This window comes from Stylophora pistillata, chromosome 4 (genome assembly GCF_964205215.1).
Source record: "Stylophora pistillata chromosome 4, jaStyPist1.2, whole genome shotgun sequence".
Taxonomy (NCBI): domain Eukaryota; kingdom Metazoa; phylum Cnidaria; class Anthozoa; order Scleractinia; family Pocilloporidae; genus Stylophora; species Stylophora pistillata.
In genome coordinates this window covers 8,768,495-8,786,587 of record NC_142522.1, presented here as the reverse complement: position 1 = coordinate 8,786,587, position 18,093 = coordinate 8,768,495, and the positions used below count along the sequence as shown (strand labels likewise).

The 18,093-nt window shown below is 40.0% G+C and overlaps 1 protein-coding gene across 1 annotated transcript; it reads left to right on the top strand.

The window, feature by feature from the left end:
* The first annotated feature begins 4,115 nt into the window (after positions 1-4,115).
* LOC148732282 (uncharacterized) lies at positions 4,116-14,492 on the top strand. The gene is made up of 14 exons (XM_088757336.1): positions 4,116-4,234; positions 4,601-4,639; positions 5,028-5,390; positions 6,259-6,524; positions 7,292-7,528; positions 7,768-7,880; positions 8,245-8,475; positions 8,916-9,028; positions 9,257-9,876; positions 10,216-10,944; positions 11,346-11,703; positions 11,863-12,009; positions 13,567-13,828; positions 14,055-14,492. The coding sequence occupies exons 2-14, from the start codon at positions 4,603-4,605 to the stop codon at positions 14,422-14,424; spliced, it is 3,846 nt and encodes a 1,281-aa protein (XP_088613462.1). The 5' UTR covers positions 4,116-4,234; positions 4,601-4,602; the 3' UTR covers positions 14,425-14,492.
* The last annotated feature ends 3,601 nt before the right edge of the window (positions 14,493-18,093 follow it).

Here is an 18,093-nt window from a genome sequence, read left to right as displayed (position 1 = left end):
ACTTCGGCATTATTATTAAGGCACGCTGTCACATAAGCTGATGTGGGGGAGGGTTTATGGCTGTAGATTTCACAATCTTGTAAGTGATTGACAGAGCGAGAGTCGCATTTTTTTGCAAAGTGTCCTTCTTTGCCACATTTGGAGCATTTCTTGCCAAAAGCTGGACAAGCTGACATTTTCATCTCGTGAACAGTACCACAAAACTTGCATTCTCGAGTGTATAAATTGTTGGGGTTACCAGAACGTTTTCCTCTTGGCTTGCACAAAGGAGTCCACTTCTTACCTGAGGCGTGTTTATGCGGTGTTGCATCCTCAGTCTGGGTCTTAGGCGGTTTCGTTTTCTTGGCCTTTACCCTATTCACATTAGCTTCTTCGGTTGTCATGTCTAATGCGCGTATATCAGTTAACTCTTGTGTTCGCAAAATATCCAAGGCGTTATCCAAAGTGGATCTTTCTTCTCTAAAAGTTTCTTGCGTGATCAATCATTCTTGACTCCAAGGATGAGGCGGTCTCTTATCAAGCTGTCTCTTAGGTTCATGAACCCACAGTGTTCAGAAAGGCGCATCAGTGCTGTGCAATATTGATCGACACTTTCTCCTGGTTCTTGCTCTCTCTTGCTGAAGAGGCATCGTTCATACATCTGATTTCGTTGCGGCAGACAACGAGATTCAAATTTAGCCAGGACGTCATCAATTTTGTCGGCGCTTTCGTGTTCAGCTAAGGTAAAGGTGACAAACAGTTGGACTCCTTCTCTTCCAACGATGTTAAGAAAATGGGCAACACGGACTGGGCCGTCCTTTTGACTGATTCCAGCCGCAAGTTCATAGATTTGCCATGCTCTCTTAAAGTGTAACCAGTTATCGCCTCTACGTGGCCTGTCTTCGAGATTAAGAGGTTGTGGAGGTTTGGCCAGCGGTACTGTGGTGGTATAGATCGGTGCAGCAGCCGATAAACCAGAAGATTGCTGACTACCAGAGGTAGAGGCCATGAAGGAAATAAAATAGACTTCCAGTAACAACAACAAAGCTCGTGGATGTTACTCACCTCCTGACACCAAGTTTTGTCCTTTACGACGCCAGAGAGCAAGATAGCGAGTCTGAGTCCAGTAAGCTTCTTTGAAAACATGCTTTAATTATTTGAGAGGCAGGTTACCTTTAGAGCTAACGATCTAACAACAACATGACAACGACTAACTTATCTCAATGTTCACTCGTGTAACTCGAGAACTAGATTGGAATGTATGAAGTGATTACATAATCAGTCCAGAAAGTTACATAACATTTGAGGGTTGCATAACCTTTAAGAGTTACATAAGAAAGATCAGCTGATCGACATTCAAAAACGATCTTGTCGAAGAAAAGCAAATGTTGACTTCCGGAAGGTTCTACATATCATAACAGAGAATAAACCGCAATTGACTGACATTGCATCCAAACGGAGAAACAAGACATGCCAAAGATCCCCAGATAAGGTCAGCAGCCCTGCGAGTCAGTGGCCTGCACTCTTTAAATACTTTATAAACAACTGTTTACAAGAATGAACGTATTTTGAACTAGGAGCATGATCTTAAGTTTTCTAGCCTGTACAAACTGAAAGCTAGAGTGAATTGCTTTTGGCCAAAGAATCACTCGGCAATAATTAAAAAGTTATGTACAAGAAAAATGAGATAAACGTGTGTGTTTAAAAATTTCATTCGAGAGAGAAAAGGAAAGTGTCAAAGGAAAAAATTACGGGTTCTTTTGAACTAACACATATTTATTAAAATTCAGTCCAAAGAGTTATTTGTTGTCGAACTTGTTAAAGGTTACTTTGAATATTTTTGTACACCTTTTGAAGAGCCGGGCAGGTGTTGCATGAGTAAATTTTCGACATAAAACAAGTAGTTGAACGATTGGTCACTTGAAAGAACATAAGCAACAACCTCGTCAGCAGTTGAGTTACTAAGTTACACCTAACAGGTTGTACAGATCCAAGCCAATAGACAAGAGGATAGTTTCTCATTCATGAATTGTTTCAAGTTAGTTAATTCCCTTGCAAAACCTACTCTAACACTGAAAATATCAGGGAGGCCGGGGTTTTTACTGTATACTCAAGCCTCTCCAGTTATAAATGAAAACCACTGCTTGATAGTAGGCGAGGCTCTGGCAGAGCAGGAAAAAAAACTAAGAAACGCTCAGTTGAAAAGATGGCTCTCTTACGAAACAACTTTTTTAAAATTCGACAGCAATATGAACAACTACGTGTTTTTCAGAGTCACCAGGATGTCTCTTAAGATGAATTATGTAGAGCAGATCTTTCGCAGGGTAGCTTGCCTTGTTTCGAACACGTATGACCTGGGATACTATGGAAAACGGTTCATTATCTACCTAGTAACTGCATATTTAATTCATTTATGAAAAAACTTTTCAAATGAGAACAAAGCTTTTAGACATCTGCGTCAGATCATAGACATCTGAATCCCCAAGAAAAAGGAGACAAAGTATAATTTAAGAGACAAATCAAGCCATTGCTTCAAAGTTAATATGACTGCTTTGGAGATTCCTAATAATGGGTGAATCATCTAATTTTAGGTACAGGGCAGTGTTGTGATACTAGAATTTTGTACATTTTTAATTATTTTTCACTTGTTACTACTTTGTAACTTTTCACTTTGTCACATAGATACGTAATTTTTATCGTAAGAAGTGATAAAGACTACTTTAATGACAACAACTCGAACCTACAAAACCGCCTCGATTTTAGGCCCTAGGAATAGAGAGACTGAGGTACACGGAGGCTTGATACATGCTGTCTGCTGTATATCCTCACAGTTTGGAGATAATTAATCTTTAAATTTAACTCCTATGAATGATCAAGACAGAATTTCTTCTTACAATAATTGTACAAAATCAGACAGACAAGTGAAGAGAATTAAGTAAAATATCAATTAGGGGGATTATTGGCAGATCCTAAAACAAAATTCTCCAAACTGACATCATGAAAATTATATGGTGGACAGTTAGGAGAATTACTGATGAGATCTTGGGAGTGAAAGGGTTAAGGGTATAGCGCATGCGCAAACCTAGCGGAACCGATAAGTCCTTTGTATTCAAATATAAAGACAAAGGTAATAAGCAATAAACAATGCTTTCAACTTTTTCAAAAGTGGAAAAGTATTCTTGGGAAAACGGGACTGTACGCGGCTGCGTAAGGGGACTGTGCGCAAATTCCACCTCTCCGAGCCATTATGAGAACTAATTTTCAATCCAGTACTTTGCATGTGGGTGCACTGATAACATAACGACACTTGTTTACACATGTTGTACTTGTTCTGCGAGTCTTTGTAACATGATGGAAGCTGTTTTTATATTTTAAAACCAAGTTAACACCAGGTGCTGGACGAAACTGGGGGGGGGGAAGGGGGAAGAACCTCACTTCGATTGAAGATAGAGGTGAATACATAATTTTGGTCTCCAAGATCGAATCAGGAGTTTGCGCGAACCCAAAAAATGTGAAAACGTCAATTTAATACTTAGCCGCGCTGAACAAGCAAGCAAACAAACAAATTAACTAGGGAATTGTCTCTAGCTCCCGCTTACGGCTCCGTGAATACCTAGTTTTAGTATAATTTCAGAGCTGAGCAAAGAGTTTCCAGCAATCTGATTGGTCAAGCGGTTCCTTATATGATGCTATGTAAACCGCTCCGCGCGGTTTATATAAAATGTTAAACTAAAATGTTAATAAATGTTACTAAAATGTTATATTTTAGAAATTTCTCTGTTGTTCATCTCTAGAATTATACTAAAACAACTATTCGCCTCAAGTTCGGTGAAAATTGTCGAATAATCCCCGAGACGAAGTCGAGGGGATTATTCGACAATATTCACCTCGCCTTCGGCGAATAATTAAATATAAACAACATAACTAGCTATTTTACAAATTTATGACTTAAGAAAAGAACCCATGCATGAGATCGCTGCCAAGAACCCCATGAGATCACAAAAGATAGCCTGGTAGCAAATTGTCCAAGCAGGAACCAGTTTCTGGTAATTTATTGTCGTGCAGAAACAACCCGTTAAACTATTCAGTTGCAACGAGGGGATAAAATCTTCATAAATGTTGCAAAGTATTTGTTTGATAATTTTGACGAACTGAACGTCCACAATTTCAACAAGTGACAGTCAATGGACAACTGACTGTAACCTCTGAAAGCCTGAAACATAACTTGGTGAATATTTGAAACCAAATAACTAAGGTGAGTAAAGAAGCCAAACTTAAGATGACATGGAAAATGGATTTTTATTTTCACAAATTCGTTTTCATTCTGTATTTCTCAAAATGTGAAGTAACAGAGGATCTTTCTTAAGTTCAACAATAGATAACTTTACTGTTTAGCAAGGTAACAGCTTCGTCCAACTTTTCAATCCTGTTATATCGATCTGTACACAATTCAAAGACACGATTGGGTAAACTTATCAGACTGCATATTTGACCATGTACTTAAAATGCTACTAAATTTCAGACAGCTTTTTGTCATTTTAATCCCAAACTTTGCCACTAATAACTATATTTTATAAAACGCATTTGACCTGAAAGTTTTCCCCTCTTTTTCCATGGATAGCGATGGAATGCCTTTATATTCTCATCCTGGTGATTTCAGGTAAAGTGTTGTGTATTTTAGATGTAAAAATGAATCTAAGACAGTGATCTTCATAGACCAAAGAGAATTCAAGTATTACTTGAAGATTTTTAAAGTTATTTTGTTTAGCTACCTTCAAGACTATTATAGTTTCACTGCACTGAGACACTATATTACCTAGCTCGTGGTTCACCCGTGCATGGCCATGCCCGGTTAGACATAACCATCAGAAGCTGTCCAAAGATTGCATCTTGTCCACGCCGAAATGAAAGAGAAATGTTTTACCGAGAACTACAGTAATCATGGGTGGAAGTACAGGATTATTATCTTTTACTTATTTTCAACTTGTTCATTTAGTTTTTCATTTAGAATATGTCATATGAACTTGAAAGATTTGCTCTTCTTTCAGGAACAACAGCTAAGAAAGAAACTCACAAAGAAATCCATATCTCAGGGCAAGCTTCAAAAGCCGCAACTAAACAAGTCCACTTAAAACGGGACTTTCTATATGGACAGCAACCCCTGGCCGGCCCAGTTCCTGTGTACGTTCAGCCCGTAACGAGATGGAACAGCGAATTTATGCGACAGGAAAGAAGTGACAACCGTGGATTTGTGGCGCAACGGACATCAAGGCCTGTTGTTCAGTCCATTCCATCCCTTCCTTCCGTAAATTCGAGTTTTAAAGAAAATCAGTTCAATAGGAGCGCTGGAAAAATGCAACCTCGGGAAACAAAGAAACCTGCTCTGCCTCATATTATTTATTCAACAAAAGGTAATGAAAACTGCTATGTTGCATGAATTGAATCACGGTGTAGTCTAGAGGGACTAAATCAGTTCCTTACTACTAACTTAGTAATACTCTTCTTTATCTTTCGAGGAAATTTGGGTGGAAAGAAAAGGGAGGGCGATATTTTTAATAAAACTGAAAATAATTTTTCAATTCTTTGAAATGCACCTTTGTTTAGAGTAAAATTGAGACTGAAAAAAATAAGGTGAAACCTGGTTTAAGTCGTCACTAACGGAACTCAAGCAAGTGTTAGGCTCCTGTGACAAGATGTCTGCTGAAACAGATTTAGTCAATCAGTTGTCCAATAGTTCGGCTAATCCCCAAAATAACAAAGTAAGTAACCACCAGCATCGCAAATCTGGCCCTGGACAAATGGAAAAGATCTTTAATTATTGAAAAATAAATGCTTTGGGATTAAAGAATGTAGTCTTAAACTTTTATCGCTTCAAAAAGAAGCTACTGTTTTATACGTATGATGCACGATCCTCGCAGTACAGAGCGCTATTTATAGTACTACTATTTTATGTCCACCCAAATTGCAGGTTTCATGTAACAGTGGGGGTTAATTTTGGTGTCCACATGTGCCTATAATTGATAGAGGAGTTTACTGTTTAAAGGTTTATTTTACGCTATGTATGGGGAAAACAGATTAGGACTTGTGCCAGTGTCCGCTTTAGACTATGTGTCTGCTTAATATGGTGTCCGCTGCAGGTTTCACAGAAAAGTAGTTCAGAGTTACTCGAAAATATAAAACCAAATTTTCTAAGATGAGATTTTTGGTTGACAGGTAGAAAGGCCTTTGGAATTTCGCGTCTTTTTTTCCCAAATATAAAAGTCATTTTTGATCTTGTAGGAGAGAGTCATGACGAGAAGGTTAATCATTTCCAGAAGAAAAGCTCCACTACCAAGCAAAGGCAAAATCGTCACCAGTTGACGTCAGCGAGTGACCAAAGCTCGCCTGGGAATGGAGGTGGAAGTCTTGGCTCTATATTGAAAGGAGCGAACGTTAAAGGTGCTGTTGTAGAGAAAGGAATTGAAGTGATGGGGAAGCTAGTGGATAAACAATTACAGATCATCGACGAAGCACAAGAGAAGGCTGAAAATTTCTTAAAGAAGGAGGTTTGATACCTTTATCAGATTTCACCCCATTCCTTTACCAATTTGAGATGGATTAAATGGGCTGGGAGAGGGCTTAATCGACGGAGGGGGTTCCTTCATCGACAGTGGGGACTTCCTTCATTTTCCCTTTATTTAGGAAGAAGATCTTTTTGGTACCTAGCAGTCTCTCAAGATATTGAGCGATCTAGGTTTCATTTTATTTTATTTTCAGAGTTTCCCTACCTCAAATATATGTTGTGTTGATAAATATATAAACTCTCTGCTTTTCAAGTCAGAGAGCCCTTTGGGTCCGACGTGAGTGAAAAAAGAGGATTAAAAATGAAGCCACTTCTTATATAACTCTCGAACAAACCTAATTCCTTTCATGCTTCGTAGTCAGGCGGATAGTATCAAAATATTTTGCGCACTTTTCGAGCTTGCATTCTCGTCACTTTTTCGTCGGCCTCCTCTCAGAATTTTTCAGGATCACTTCTAAGTTCATCAATTTTTTAATAAGAATTGAGCTGTTTTAGCACAATAACAGTTAAGCAAGGGAGACTTTCTCAATTAATTAAAATTTAGGTAATTTAGCAACATTTTTGGGAATTCAAACGAGAACATTGGCCTGGAGGATAAGGGCACTGAATCCATGAGCTTGTTGGCAGCCAAAGAAGGTATCGTTTTTTATCAGTTCTCGTTAAGATAAGATGAAATATTTTACTATTCACGGAATTCATAAAATTAAGCAGTAACCGTGGAATATCACTTTCTTCCCAACCTTTTGGCAGATAACATTAGACATCGTACCCGATAAATCCTGGCAAACCGATGATATGTTCGTCCCAGCCGGTTACCACATCAACTCGCACATCTCCAGTGAGGACAGCGCTCCCAAGGAAGTGGGTGAGCCACCCTATACCTATCCAGCAGGCGTTGGGAACGTGTTAATGAACGGCTGTTGGGGCACTGGGTACCAAGAGGGAGATCCTTGCTACGCTGCTAGGTGGAAATTGGAAGCATGCTTGGTATGTTAGTGGTTCCGTTTTCTTCACAGAAACGGTTGGTTCTGACTTTGCAAAAGCCAGGAACTCCATGCATCTATATCAAAACCATCAATGCTGTAGATGAAATCGAAATTTAATTGTAAGACTTACAGGCAATCGTAGGACTCAGCTGTCTTCGGAGGACATATCCCCCTTGATTTCGTTCCCACTCGATTGATTAAGGGGCCAACTGTCGTTGCTTTCCTGTCTCACTTCTGCAGAACTTGATCGACGGCGCGGCATTCATGGGTGTTGGATTTGACGGGCGTGGTGAGTACAGCCCCGAATCAAGAAAAATGAGCATCGTGCAACGAAACTGCGCTGGGAAGGCAACGTAAGAATATTCCTCTCTTTGATATTGCTCTGCTTTTATTGCTCGGAATTCTACTGCTTTTTTCTTTAAACAAATAGTGGTATAAAGCATGCTTGATCTCAACTTTACTGTTTCGACTTAAAAGCCCTGCTTACTTTCATAAGTGGCCTGTTCCCAGTGGGCTTGATAGCTCGGTCTAGCGCTACAACGGTGTTGCATAGTAATCATTGGTTCGCACCCCGTTTGAACCTGATTGGTTTAAGTCATATGTTCATGATTGCTATACGGGCGTGTCTAAACGCGATGACTTCTATTAAAATCTCAAAACGTCAATCTCACTGACTTTTTTTTTGTCTGTCTGTCTGTTTTTTTTTTTTTTTTTAAGATACGATGATTACGATGTTCCTGACACGATGAACGTTCATGGCATTTACGACACCAAAGCATCCATGGTGACCTTTGAGAGCCGCGGTGAGTTTCAGAAATACTTACAAGAAGAGGCTGGGGTGTCTGGGTCGTACTTTGGCTTCTACGCAGGCGTCAAGGCTGGCTGGGGCGAGTCAAAGACACAAGCCAGCCAGAAGTACATGGCTCTCCTACACGTGGATATCAACAGGTACATACATTTGTCTGCGAATTCACTTTACATTTGCGGTTTAAGGTTGCTCTATCATTTTGATATAACTATAGTATCGATGGTGGATCCAAAGAGATGATCTGGTGGGTCAGGATCCTCCCCCCTCTTCCCTATCAGATTTTCTTTAAAAGAGGAAATTTGCCAAAAAAAATTTTGAAATATTCTATCTAGATAAATTTTCCACCGAGTTTCGAAAGTTATCTTGGATAGCACTTGTTTTGCTCGGCTCTGTGACTGGCCCATTAAACTTGCACCACCTTCTGACACCGATCGCATGAAAAATTAACACCCCGTTTGGGGCAATTTACTTGTTTTAAATTTCTACTCCTCAGCACCATGTGATAATGTCTTATTTTGCACCCTGATTGGCTGATGTGATCGCTTTTCGTTTAACTGGACACTTTATTTCCAACTTTTAGGTATGAGATTTTTATAGACGAAGTAAAGCCCAAGGACTTGAGTTCGTCGTTTTTGAAGGAATTTATGGCCCTGCCGGCCTCTTATTTTGCAGCAGGAGCGCCGGCGAAATATTGTAAGTGTGTTTTTCATGTTTGCTTTTTATTGCATTAAAACAGGACGTTTGATTACTATTAACTTTCCTTAATAGAGAGAGTTTTAACTTAACTCAATTTAGCCTTTTTGTGGCTAGTGCACAGTGAAGAATGCAAGAGTGTCGTCTGCAATAAATGTCGCAGGATGTTCATAATGTACTATACCCACATGTACGTTTTATGCTTTGCGTTTTTATCAATTTTGATAGTGGACTTCATACAGAGATGGGGCACTCACTACATAAAGTCTGCTAAGTTTGGAGGTCAGCTCCAGATTCGTAAATTCATGGACGCAAGTGATGTATCCAGCAAGAAAGAGTTCGCACGAGAAATGGAAGTGGAATATAAATCCTTGTTCGCCAGTGTTGGAGCAAAGGAGAGTAGAAGAGAGGGGGAGTCGTCTAGGCAACAAGCAAAAACAACATCGACAACGATTCTTGCCATGGGAGGAAGTCAACAAATTGCTTCTATTTTATCCGATGCATACTCCCCAACTTTCAAGAACGAGTTTAAGGATTGGCTTATCTCTATTCCTCAATATCCAAAGCCGTTTGAGTTTCAGATGGCTTTAGTTACAACTCTTCTTAACTTCCGACTTCACGATTTGTTTCCCGAAGAGAGAAGTGACTGGGGATGCGAGGGGAATGCTGCTAAACTCGAAGAAGAGCTAACAGCAAATCAAGACATGTTGAAGTTTTATGAAACGGTGGACTCTAAAGGGACAGTCCAGAAACACTATTGTGAATTTGATAGCCGTAAGTCTCTGGAGGAGGCAATTACCAGGAGAAGGATCAGCTTAACTAGAGCCATTGAGGTCTACATGAAGGAGGTAAGCGAAGGCACAAAATTCCAGCCGGCCTTTTATAGGTATTGCACACTTTGTAATATTTAAGAGACACACAGTGGTCCAACGGTTAACACGCTGATACGTGTTAAAACAGTAAACTGATCCTTAACTTCCTTGCATCTTGACTTTGTCGTCTTTATCACATTGACCAATATTTTTCTGAATTTGCTCTCAAATAAATCCCTTACACCTAAAGTATAGCTAGAACTGATCGCTTTCCCCCCAGAGTATAGCCAAGACAACTAAAGGAAATATCATTGGATGACAAATTTCTTAATCGCTGTTTCATTTATTTATTACTTTTTTTATTCATTTTGTAAGGGTCCGAATTCGATTGCGGATATTCAGTTACCACCATGCAATAAAGACAGCCAAACAACATCAGGGGCCGCACAACCGGAAACAACAAACCAAGCCGACGGAGTAGTAAAACACGACAAGATGGTCGGCCTCAGCTGGCAGCATATCACCAAAGGCAAAGCGTTATTCCGAGTTATCTTCGACATGAGAAACGATCTGAAAGGAACCAAGGACTTCAGCGACATTCCAAGAAACATGAGTCGTTTGGTTCGCTACAAAGATGGCAAATGGTTCACAGCTGAAAAGGATGGCTCTTTTCACCTCTACAATGCCTTCAAGAATGGAAAAAGCGACGATCCTCAACAGCATAAAATATCTATTCTTGGTCTCGTGCTTTCCTTCAATCCAAACACAGGTGGGCTGATCCTTTTGTCACGTGATTTTGAAGCGTCAAGAGAGTTCTTTCCAAACCTACACGATGCCCTGGTTGGAAGAGAGCTGGGGCGAGCCGTTTTAGATTCCAGTACCCCTACGTCTAGAGCTTCAAAGCGTGAAACCTTAACTGATCCTCCTTGCAATATCAAGTGGTCAAATGCCCTCCGGTTTGATCCTACTGAAGCCAAAGGGAAGTGTCTTCATTTCACAGCCTCTAGTGAGGGAAACATTTTTGTCGTGTTCGCAACTTTACCAATCGATAAGAACTCCTGGTATTATATAGGAATTACACCTCAGAACGTGGCAATTTACAAGGTAATTCATCCGTAGATATATGCAAATACGTCCATATCATGTGATTATCTTATGCAGCAACATAAGGTCCACCCTTATTAGCCTGATAACAAAGCACATGTTCTTCGCACTCACGCCACCAAATTGATCTACCGGAAAAGGTAATAACCTGGCAATTGAAACCCTGGCCTAATCTATTGGCATGCACAAAAGGAAAGGCTTATAATCGCAACATTAAAATACAAACAAGAGCTGCGTTTTCAAATCGTTTTTTGTCCATACTCAGACGCAAAAGTGGCGTTTACAAATTTATCCTGTTTAAAGAGCGTTTTCAAAAATTTCCTTTTCGGTGAACAAGTTATCGAAACTGTAACAGATGTGAGACTGGATCATTAAAAATCACATACTCTTTCTTTCATCAGGGACTCGTACTCAAGACCTCCACGACAAACATCAACGCGAGAGGTCTGGGTGACCCAAACCTGCTTCAGTCATACTTTGTGTGTGTCACCGAGTCCGAGTCAAGTACACTCATTGAATATGGTAAAACGCTGGGAACCACCCAAAGTGGGGACGTGTATCTCAACATGCTTGACCTCGACATGCCGCTGAATGCTCGCTTTTACGCATTTGGGAATGGGGACAAGAAGGCTGACGTCATTGATGCACACATAGTAGCACGTGATCAAACAAAAGCCGAGTGTAGAGGCGACACATTTATGGACCTGACTACAAGGCTATGCACGCAACAATGTCACGAAGACTGCGATCCCTTACATGGTAATTTATTTTTTACGTATCTTTGTCTGAATTTACACGGAAACTATGGCGTTATGTTACGCAAATTCCGTTCAAGTAAGACAAGTAAATACGATTTGAAAAATAAAATATAAGTACCTTTCGGTGCTTTTGAAGTGATTTTCTCGTTTTTATTTTCAGGTTGTAACACGCTGTCATCAGGGAATCCTTTACCAACTGAATGCAACGTTTGCCGAGTAGCCAAAGATAAGAAAACCGGCAGCTGTCTTCCAGAGTGTCCCCCTGAAAAATTCCTCACAGCTGATAAGCTGTGTCTTGATCTGAGTTGTAAGTAAGAGACTGATGCTCCTAAAATGAGCAATATTCAATTAATATAAAGTATTCCGGGATTGCACGAGTTTTACTTTCCCTCACGCCTAAATTAGCTACGGTTTGTATGAGACGACATTTAAGGGAAAAACCTGTTACTGGGGCAAGCCTTAGTCGGTTCGGAACTGCCCCAGGCAATCCAGGGTAAATGGGGAAAAAAGACGCCAAAAAGACACCTGGCAGCAAGATTTTCAGGCTGAGATAAAGAATCGAGGCTACACTTGGATCACACTCTAGGGTATTTATTTATTTATTTATTTAATGATTTGTACCAAGCACTGGAGCAGAAACAATAGGACATGGGTCCCCTACGAGGTTTAAGCTCCAACAAACCCACCCATCCGACCCCAGGGGAGGACATCCATCACACAGTAATCTCGTGCTTGGGTAGCTCAGGATAGGACGACGTAGAGTAGTGAGATCGTCGATCGAAGGCCTATGCTTAAGGAGGAGCTAAGGGCATAATTGTCTTGAGTAGAATTACTCCGGTGATTACAGAAATGTTTTATAGAAATTGGTTGCCTCTGACTGTTGTTATTCCTGAAACAGACGTTTTGGCTAATGCTTAAGCCTTCATCAGTGATATGATAAACGAAGATCGTTATCATACGTTTTTAACTTTAAATAGCGTATGATAACGATCTTCGTTTTTTCATATCACTGATGAAGGCTTAAGCATTAGCCAAAACGTCTGTTTCAGAAATAACAACAGTCAGAGGCAACCAATTTCTATAAAACTCATGACATCTCCTGACTACACTTTTTCCATTTTTAATTACAGAAATGTGCACGCTCTGATTTGTCACTCTGGTTGAGTCACATCTCGCTAGAATCACCTCGCGTGAGATGATTTGCAACAGGGGCGTTAAATTTCAATTCGGCTGCTTCGCGTTTTTTCAATGTTACCGAAGAGATGATAAACACGATGGAAGAGGTACTAAGTTTGGCGTGACACTTTTTATAAGAAATATTTGACGTTTTTGCGGATTGAATTAAATAAAAATTTTTAATTCTGGTAAAGACTGGCTGCTTAAATCGATAGAAGCCTATGAATCAAAAAAGTTGTAACAGCATTGCTGCAGCAACGAAACGAATTTACAACAGCATTCAAAAGCACCTGAGCAATTATACTAAAACAATTACCGTATTTACCTGTATATAAGTCGACCTTTTATGACCGAAAAATCGGCCCAAAAAAATCAGCCCAAAAACTCACTCGACTTATACACGAGTCATATACAAAGACCTGACCCAAGCAATCCAAGAAATTATTATAAGAATTGCCTGAATATTGTTGAATAATCCTTCGACCTCATTTCGGGGATTATTTAACTATATTCACTGAGCCTGAGGCCAATCATTCGTAAGTAACTCACTGTGTGAGGCGATATTAGTATATAAAACCGCCAAATCAATAAAAAAAAAATGAATTTTTTTGGAAAATTCTCCACAGGTACAGTATGTATTCTTCCATTACCATGAGTTAATAAGTGTTCTTTTGTATTCATGTTACAGCAACTTATGACATGGAGTTTCAAAACGATGACAGCGCCCTGAGGGCGACTGTCAGGGCGAAACCCGAGTTACAAGCTTTAACCCTGTGCTTTTGGATTCGTCTTCCTCAAGGCTACACCAAGAAAACAAATATTGAATTCCCTATAATCGAATACGAAACTGGAAGCAATAGACATAAAGCAGTCTTTGTAACCTTGTATGAAGACCGGGAGACAAAAGATATCAAACTGGATCTGAACTTCGTAGCAAGATGGGGGGAAGAGTAAGTCCAAAGCTATGTTTTCATTGCACAGTTAGGCCTACGTCTTTATAGGAACTTACTTTGAATCCCTATGTACCTACAATAGTAGTCGAAAATCCTATATTTGAAGAAGAATACAGTGTGGAAAAGCGCAATCCCCAGCCTTCACCAGAAAAAGCGCCCACAAATCTTTGATCTTTTGTATAGCACAGGACCTGATCATTGATTGTTTACTGTATCAATGCAGGCTATCAGTAGGCGTCTTAAAAGATCAAAACTGGCACCAGATCTGCATTTCTTGGGCAGGTCACAGTGGGGTGACTATACAGTACCTGGATGGCGTGCGCGAGGTGGCAGACACTCGACACATAGGAACCTTGGAAGGTGGGGGAAGGCTGGCAGTCGGTGGTCACGCGGGGTATGTTTATCAAATAACCGCCTTGAATCTGTGGGACATAGTGATACCTCCCGAGGAGATCGCCGAGTTCGCCACAGCGTGTCAAAAAGGAAATGGAAATGTGAAAACCTGGGCAGATTTTTATGATCTTGCTGTTGAACAAAGAATTAAAATTAACACGCCTTCAAATTGTCGTGTAAGCCCAAGTGATGCGCAATAAATAGCATGTAAAATCTTCGACTGATCATCACTGGTCACCTTCAGAATAAAAAGTTATTTAAACTGGCACCATGCTTTGTTTTAAACCTGCGTTGTCTGTGATAACTTTAATGTGATGGGTGATGAGGGAAAAGGAGGGATCCAGTTGAAAGATGGCTCCAGCGCAAAGCTTACGGGCCATATTTCAGAGGGGACAAACGAAGATACCCAACTCATGGTAAGGATCTCGAACTTGGTTAGTAGGAGACGTTTCACATGTCCTCTCCACTATACAGCTCTTCAAATTTTGTAAGCTCCCAGCAGTAATTCGCATCCTTTAAGGAAATCCTAACGTGATGCACTCGAAAGACTATTTCGTCGCTTTTTAAATTTTGATGTTTATCGTTTTGAAAATTGGATTATTCTTAACTAACCTTTTCTCCTAAGCTCCAAAACGTCTATCTTGATAAAAACAAGGAGCTAAAAACCCATCTTGAAATTTTGAAATTTAGTAGCATGAACCCACCCAGCGAGCCTTCCTGCAGGGCACTGCCTGCTTAATCGACCAAACGCAGCGCGGGTAATGACAGAGAGAAATTAATAGTCGTTCTTTTACGGTTGCTTGCATTCTATGTTTATTTTATCTTTATTTTACATTTACCTTAAAAAAGTTCCATTGTGCCAAGTAAACGTAGAGATGTCAATCTCTCTGATTAAAACAATTCCAATGGAACGTTATATTTTTTTTCTTGGAAATGTTTCAACGGAAACCCTCAATCAGTATCCATCAAATGAAAAAATAGAAACAAAGAGTTCAACTTGCTCAAGATTGTCACTCTGAATGGCGCTCTGTACCATCCGGCGTCTCCCAGGGAACAAAATTAGGTCCCTGGTTATTTCTCATCATGATTAACGATTTGGACACCCCAGCTGACTTGTGGAAATACGTGGACGACACATCTTGTTCCGAAATAGTTACTAAGGGCAGTGTGAGCAAACTCCAAGAAGCTTTCGATGACCTTTCAGGACAAGCGAGTATCGAGGGTTCCAACTGAATGAGGCCAAGTGCAAAGAACTACGAATTGGATTCTCTAACAGCAACCACGATTTTGAACCCCCACCAGTGCCAAATTGCTAGGCGTGACCATTAACCATGATTTAAAGTGGAACATGCACACCTCTGAACTAAGTAGAAAATGTTCCTCTCGTCTCTACTTTTTGAGACAACTCAAGAGATCCGGAGTTACCCCAAGCGAACTTGTGCAATTCTATGTGACATGTATTAAGCCCGTCTTGGAATACGCAAGTCCTGTATTCCACCGTTCTCTACCAAACTACATCAGCGAAGATTTGGAACGGATACAAAGAAGGGCACTCAGAATCATCTATCCCGACCTGTTATATAGTGTAGCACTAGAAACAGCTGGCCTACCGAAACTTCACGAGAGGAGAGAAAAGATTTCAATCAATCTGTTTGACGAGATAGTCCGTAACCCCACCCATAGACTCCTCAGCCTTCTCCCCCAAAGGAAGAGTTGTAGATACGCACTGAGGCGCAAATGGGATTTCACTCTCCCCATATGCAAAACCGAGCGCTTAAAGAACAGTTTTATTCTTAACCATATTTATAAGATGTAGATAATTTTCGTTCTTTCTTAGTGACGAAGTTATAATATTTCATACTTCTTTCTTTATCATCTGTATTTGTAAATATTCCGTAATTCACCCTATGGCTGCAAGCTGTTTATAATAAAGTATCTATCTATCTAGCAGTTTTCAGTTAAATTCTTCTAAATATGTCTTCGGATCGTGGAATGAACATTTTTGCTTAATTTCTCTGGTTTCCTTGGTAACTTTCCGATCTTCTTAAACACAATTTTAAATCGCAGTAGTGTCTCACTTTCGACTTTCGATTTGACGAAGGTACACGCCGGAACATTCTGACATCAAATCAGGTTGCAGCGCGCAACAATAGGACGTTTTGTGAAATCTTTGTTCTTGCTACAGATTTTACCCTCGAAATACGTAGCCGAAAGGCAACCCCGTTTGAATTTGTGCGATGATCGTAGCGATAAGATGGGTCGCAGTTATTTGTTTAGGAAGTAATACACAGGATGCGGTTTGTTGAGCCTAGTTGCAGTGATTTATCGCCTCGTTCTTCCCCACCTTAATTATTGAGAGCAACAAAAATGAGTACTACAGTAAACACCCCCATAAAAAGAACACGTGGATTAAGAACATCAGCCTGAAATTTTGAAAATAAAGCACCATTTTCATAAGAAAAATATCAGCCTCGAAATATAAAATGTTCTTATAAAATGGATAAGACATTATCATGCCCTTCATGTTAGATTATTTTCTTGTTCTGTTCACTAGTTAACTAGTAATAAGGCTGATTTTCTTTTGCAGGCTAATTGTTACAATAATGTCACGATATTTAGGAATTTTCTTTCTCATTAAATATGCTTATTTAATCTCAAGCATTTTTTTGCATTATTGCAGTTCTGAATTCCAACAACAAAATTTAAGAACAATTTAAGAACACCTTCAGACTGATTTTTCACTAAGCACCCGATAAATAAGAACCTGATCAGCCTGGCCTCCAAAATCATGTGTTCTTATATGCGGGTGTTTACTGTACTCTAAGTTAAACGACTCATTCCGATAAATTTTTCCAACTATGATCATTTCTTTAGTGTCCGCTGTTTCTCTGCGTGCTCAACAGTTTTCTCCTCCACATACAGTCCTTTCCTTCGTCTAACGCTGTTCATGTACTTTCGAGCTTGGTTTTCTGAATCAGCTTTCTCGCCGAAATGTGTGTATTCCTCCTCCGTTGTGAGAACCCCAAGAAGGGTCGATATCGTCGATATCGACAACCTACAGAAAACAACAACAACAGCGAACATAAACATTACTATATTGTCGACTGCATCTGACTCATCGCCAACCCCCTCACACTCCTTGATCCCCTTCCGCCGCCGCCCCCTTCGCTTTCTTCTCCCCCCCTGACGGTACGCTTTAGTAATTCCGTGCCAGTTTAAGTAAACATTACTACCTCCATGCAACAAAGCAATATAAGGATTTTAACTGAGATGGTCAGAAGTGCTTTTGCTCAAGCTGTTAGTTCATACTACACTCAGACCTCTTCAAAAGGCCATATAAGCCATGAAGACACGTGAAAGTGATAAATCAGATACAATGAAATATATGAAGTTCATATATTTTTTTTTTCCACGGGTTTATTACGAATCAACTTAACGGCCTGCTCCCAGTTGGCTTGTTAGCTCAATTGGTAGAGCGCTGCACTAGTATCGCAGAGGTCAGTGGTTCGAATCCCGTACAGGCCTGATTTTTTTCAGGTCTGATTTTCGCTATTGCTTAAATAGCGCTATCTACTGCGAGCATCGTGCACCATATGCAAAGTTAACAATACTCATTAATAATTCGGCCAGTACTCTTTAATAATCCTAAATGGAGAGAGGCATTTTGAGGGTAAAGGACACAAGGACACTGAACTAGCCGGGCTGACCTCTCGAGTGGGTGGCCTTTCATGGACGTTTAATTGTATCCAATAAACCCTTAAAAAATACAGCAAGGTTCTATGATAACAACAGGAACAGAGCACTAATACCATAAGTGTTAATTCAAGTAAAGAAACCAATTCAGGGGCTTAAAAAATCTCACTTCCCAA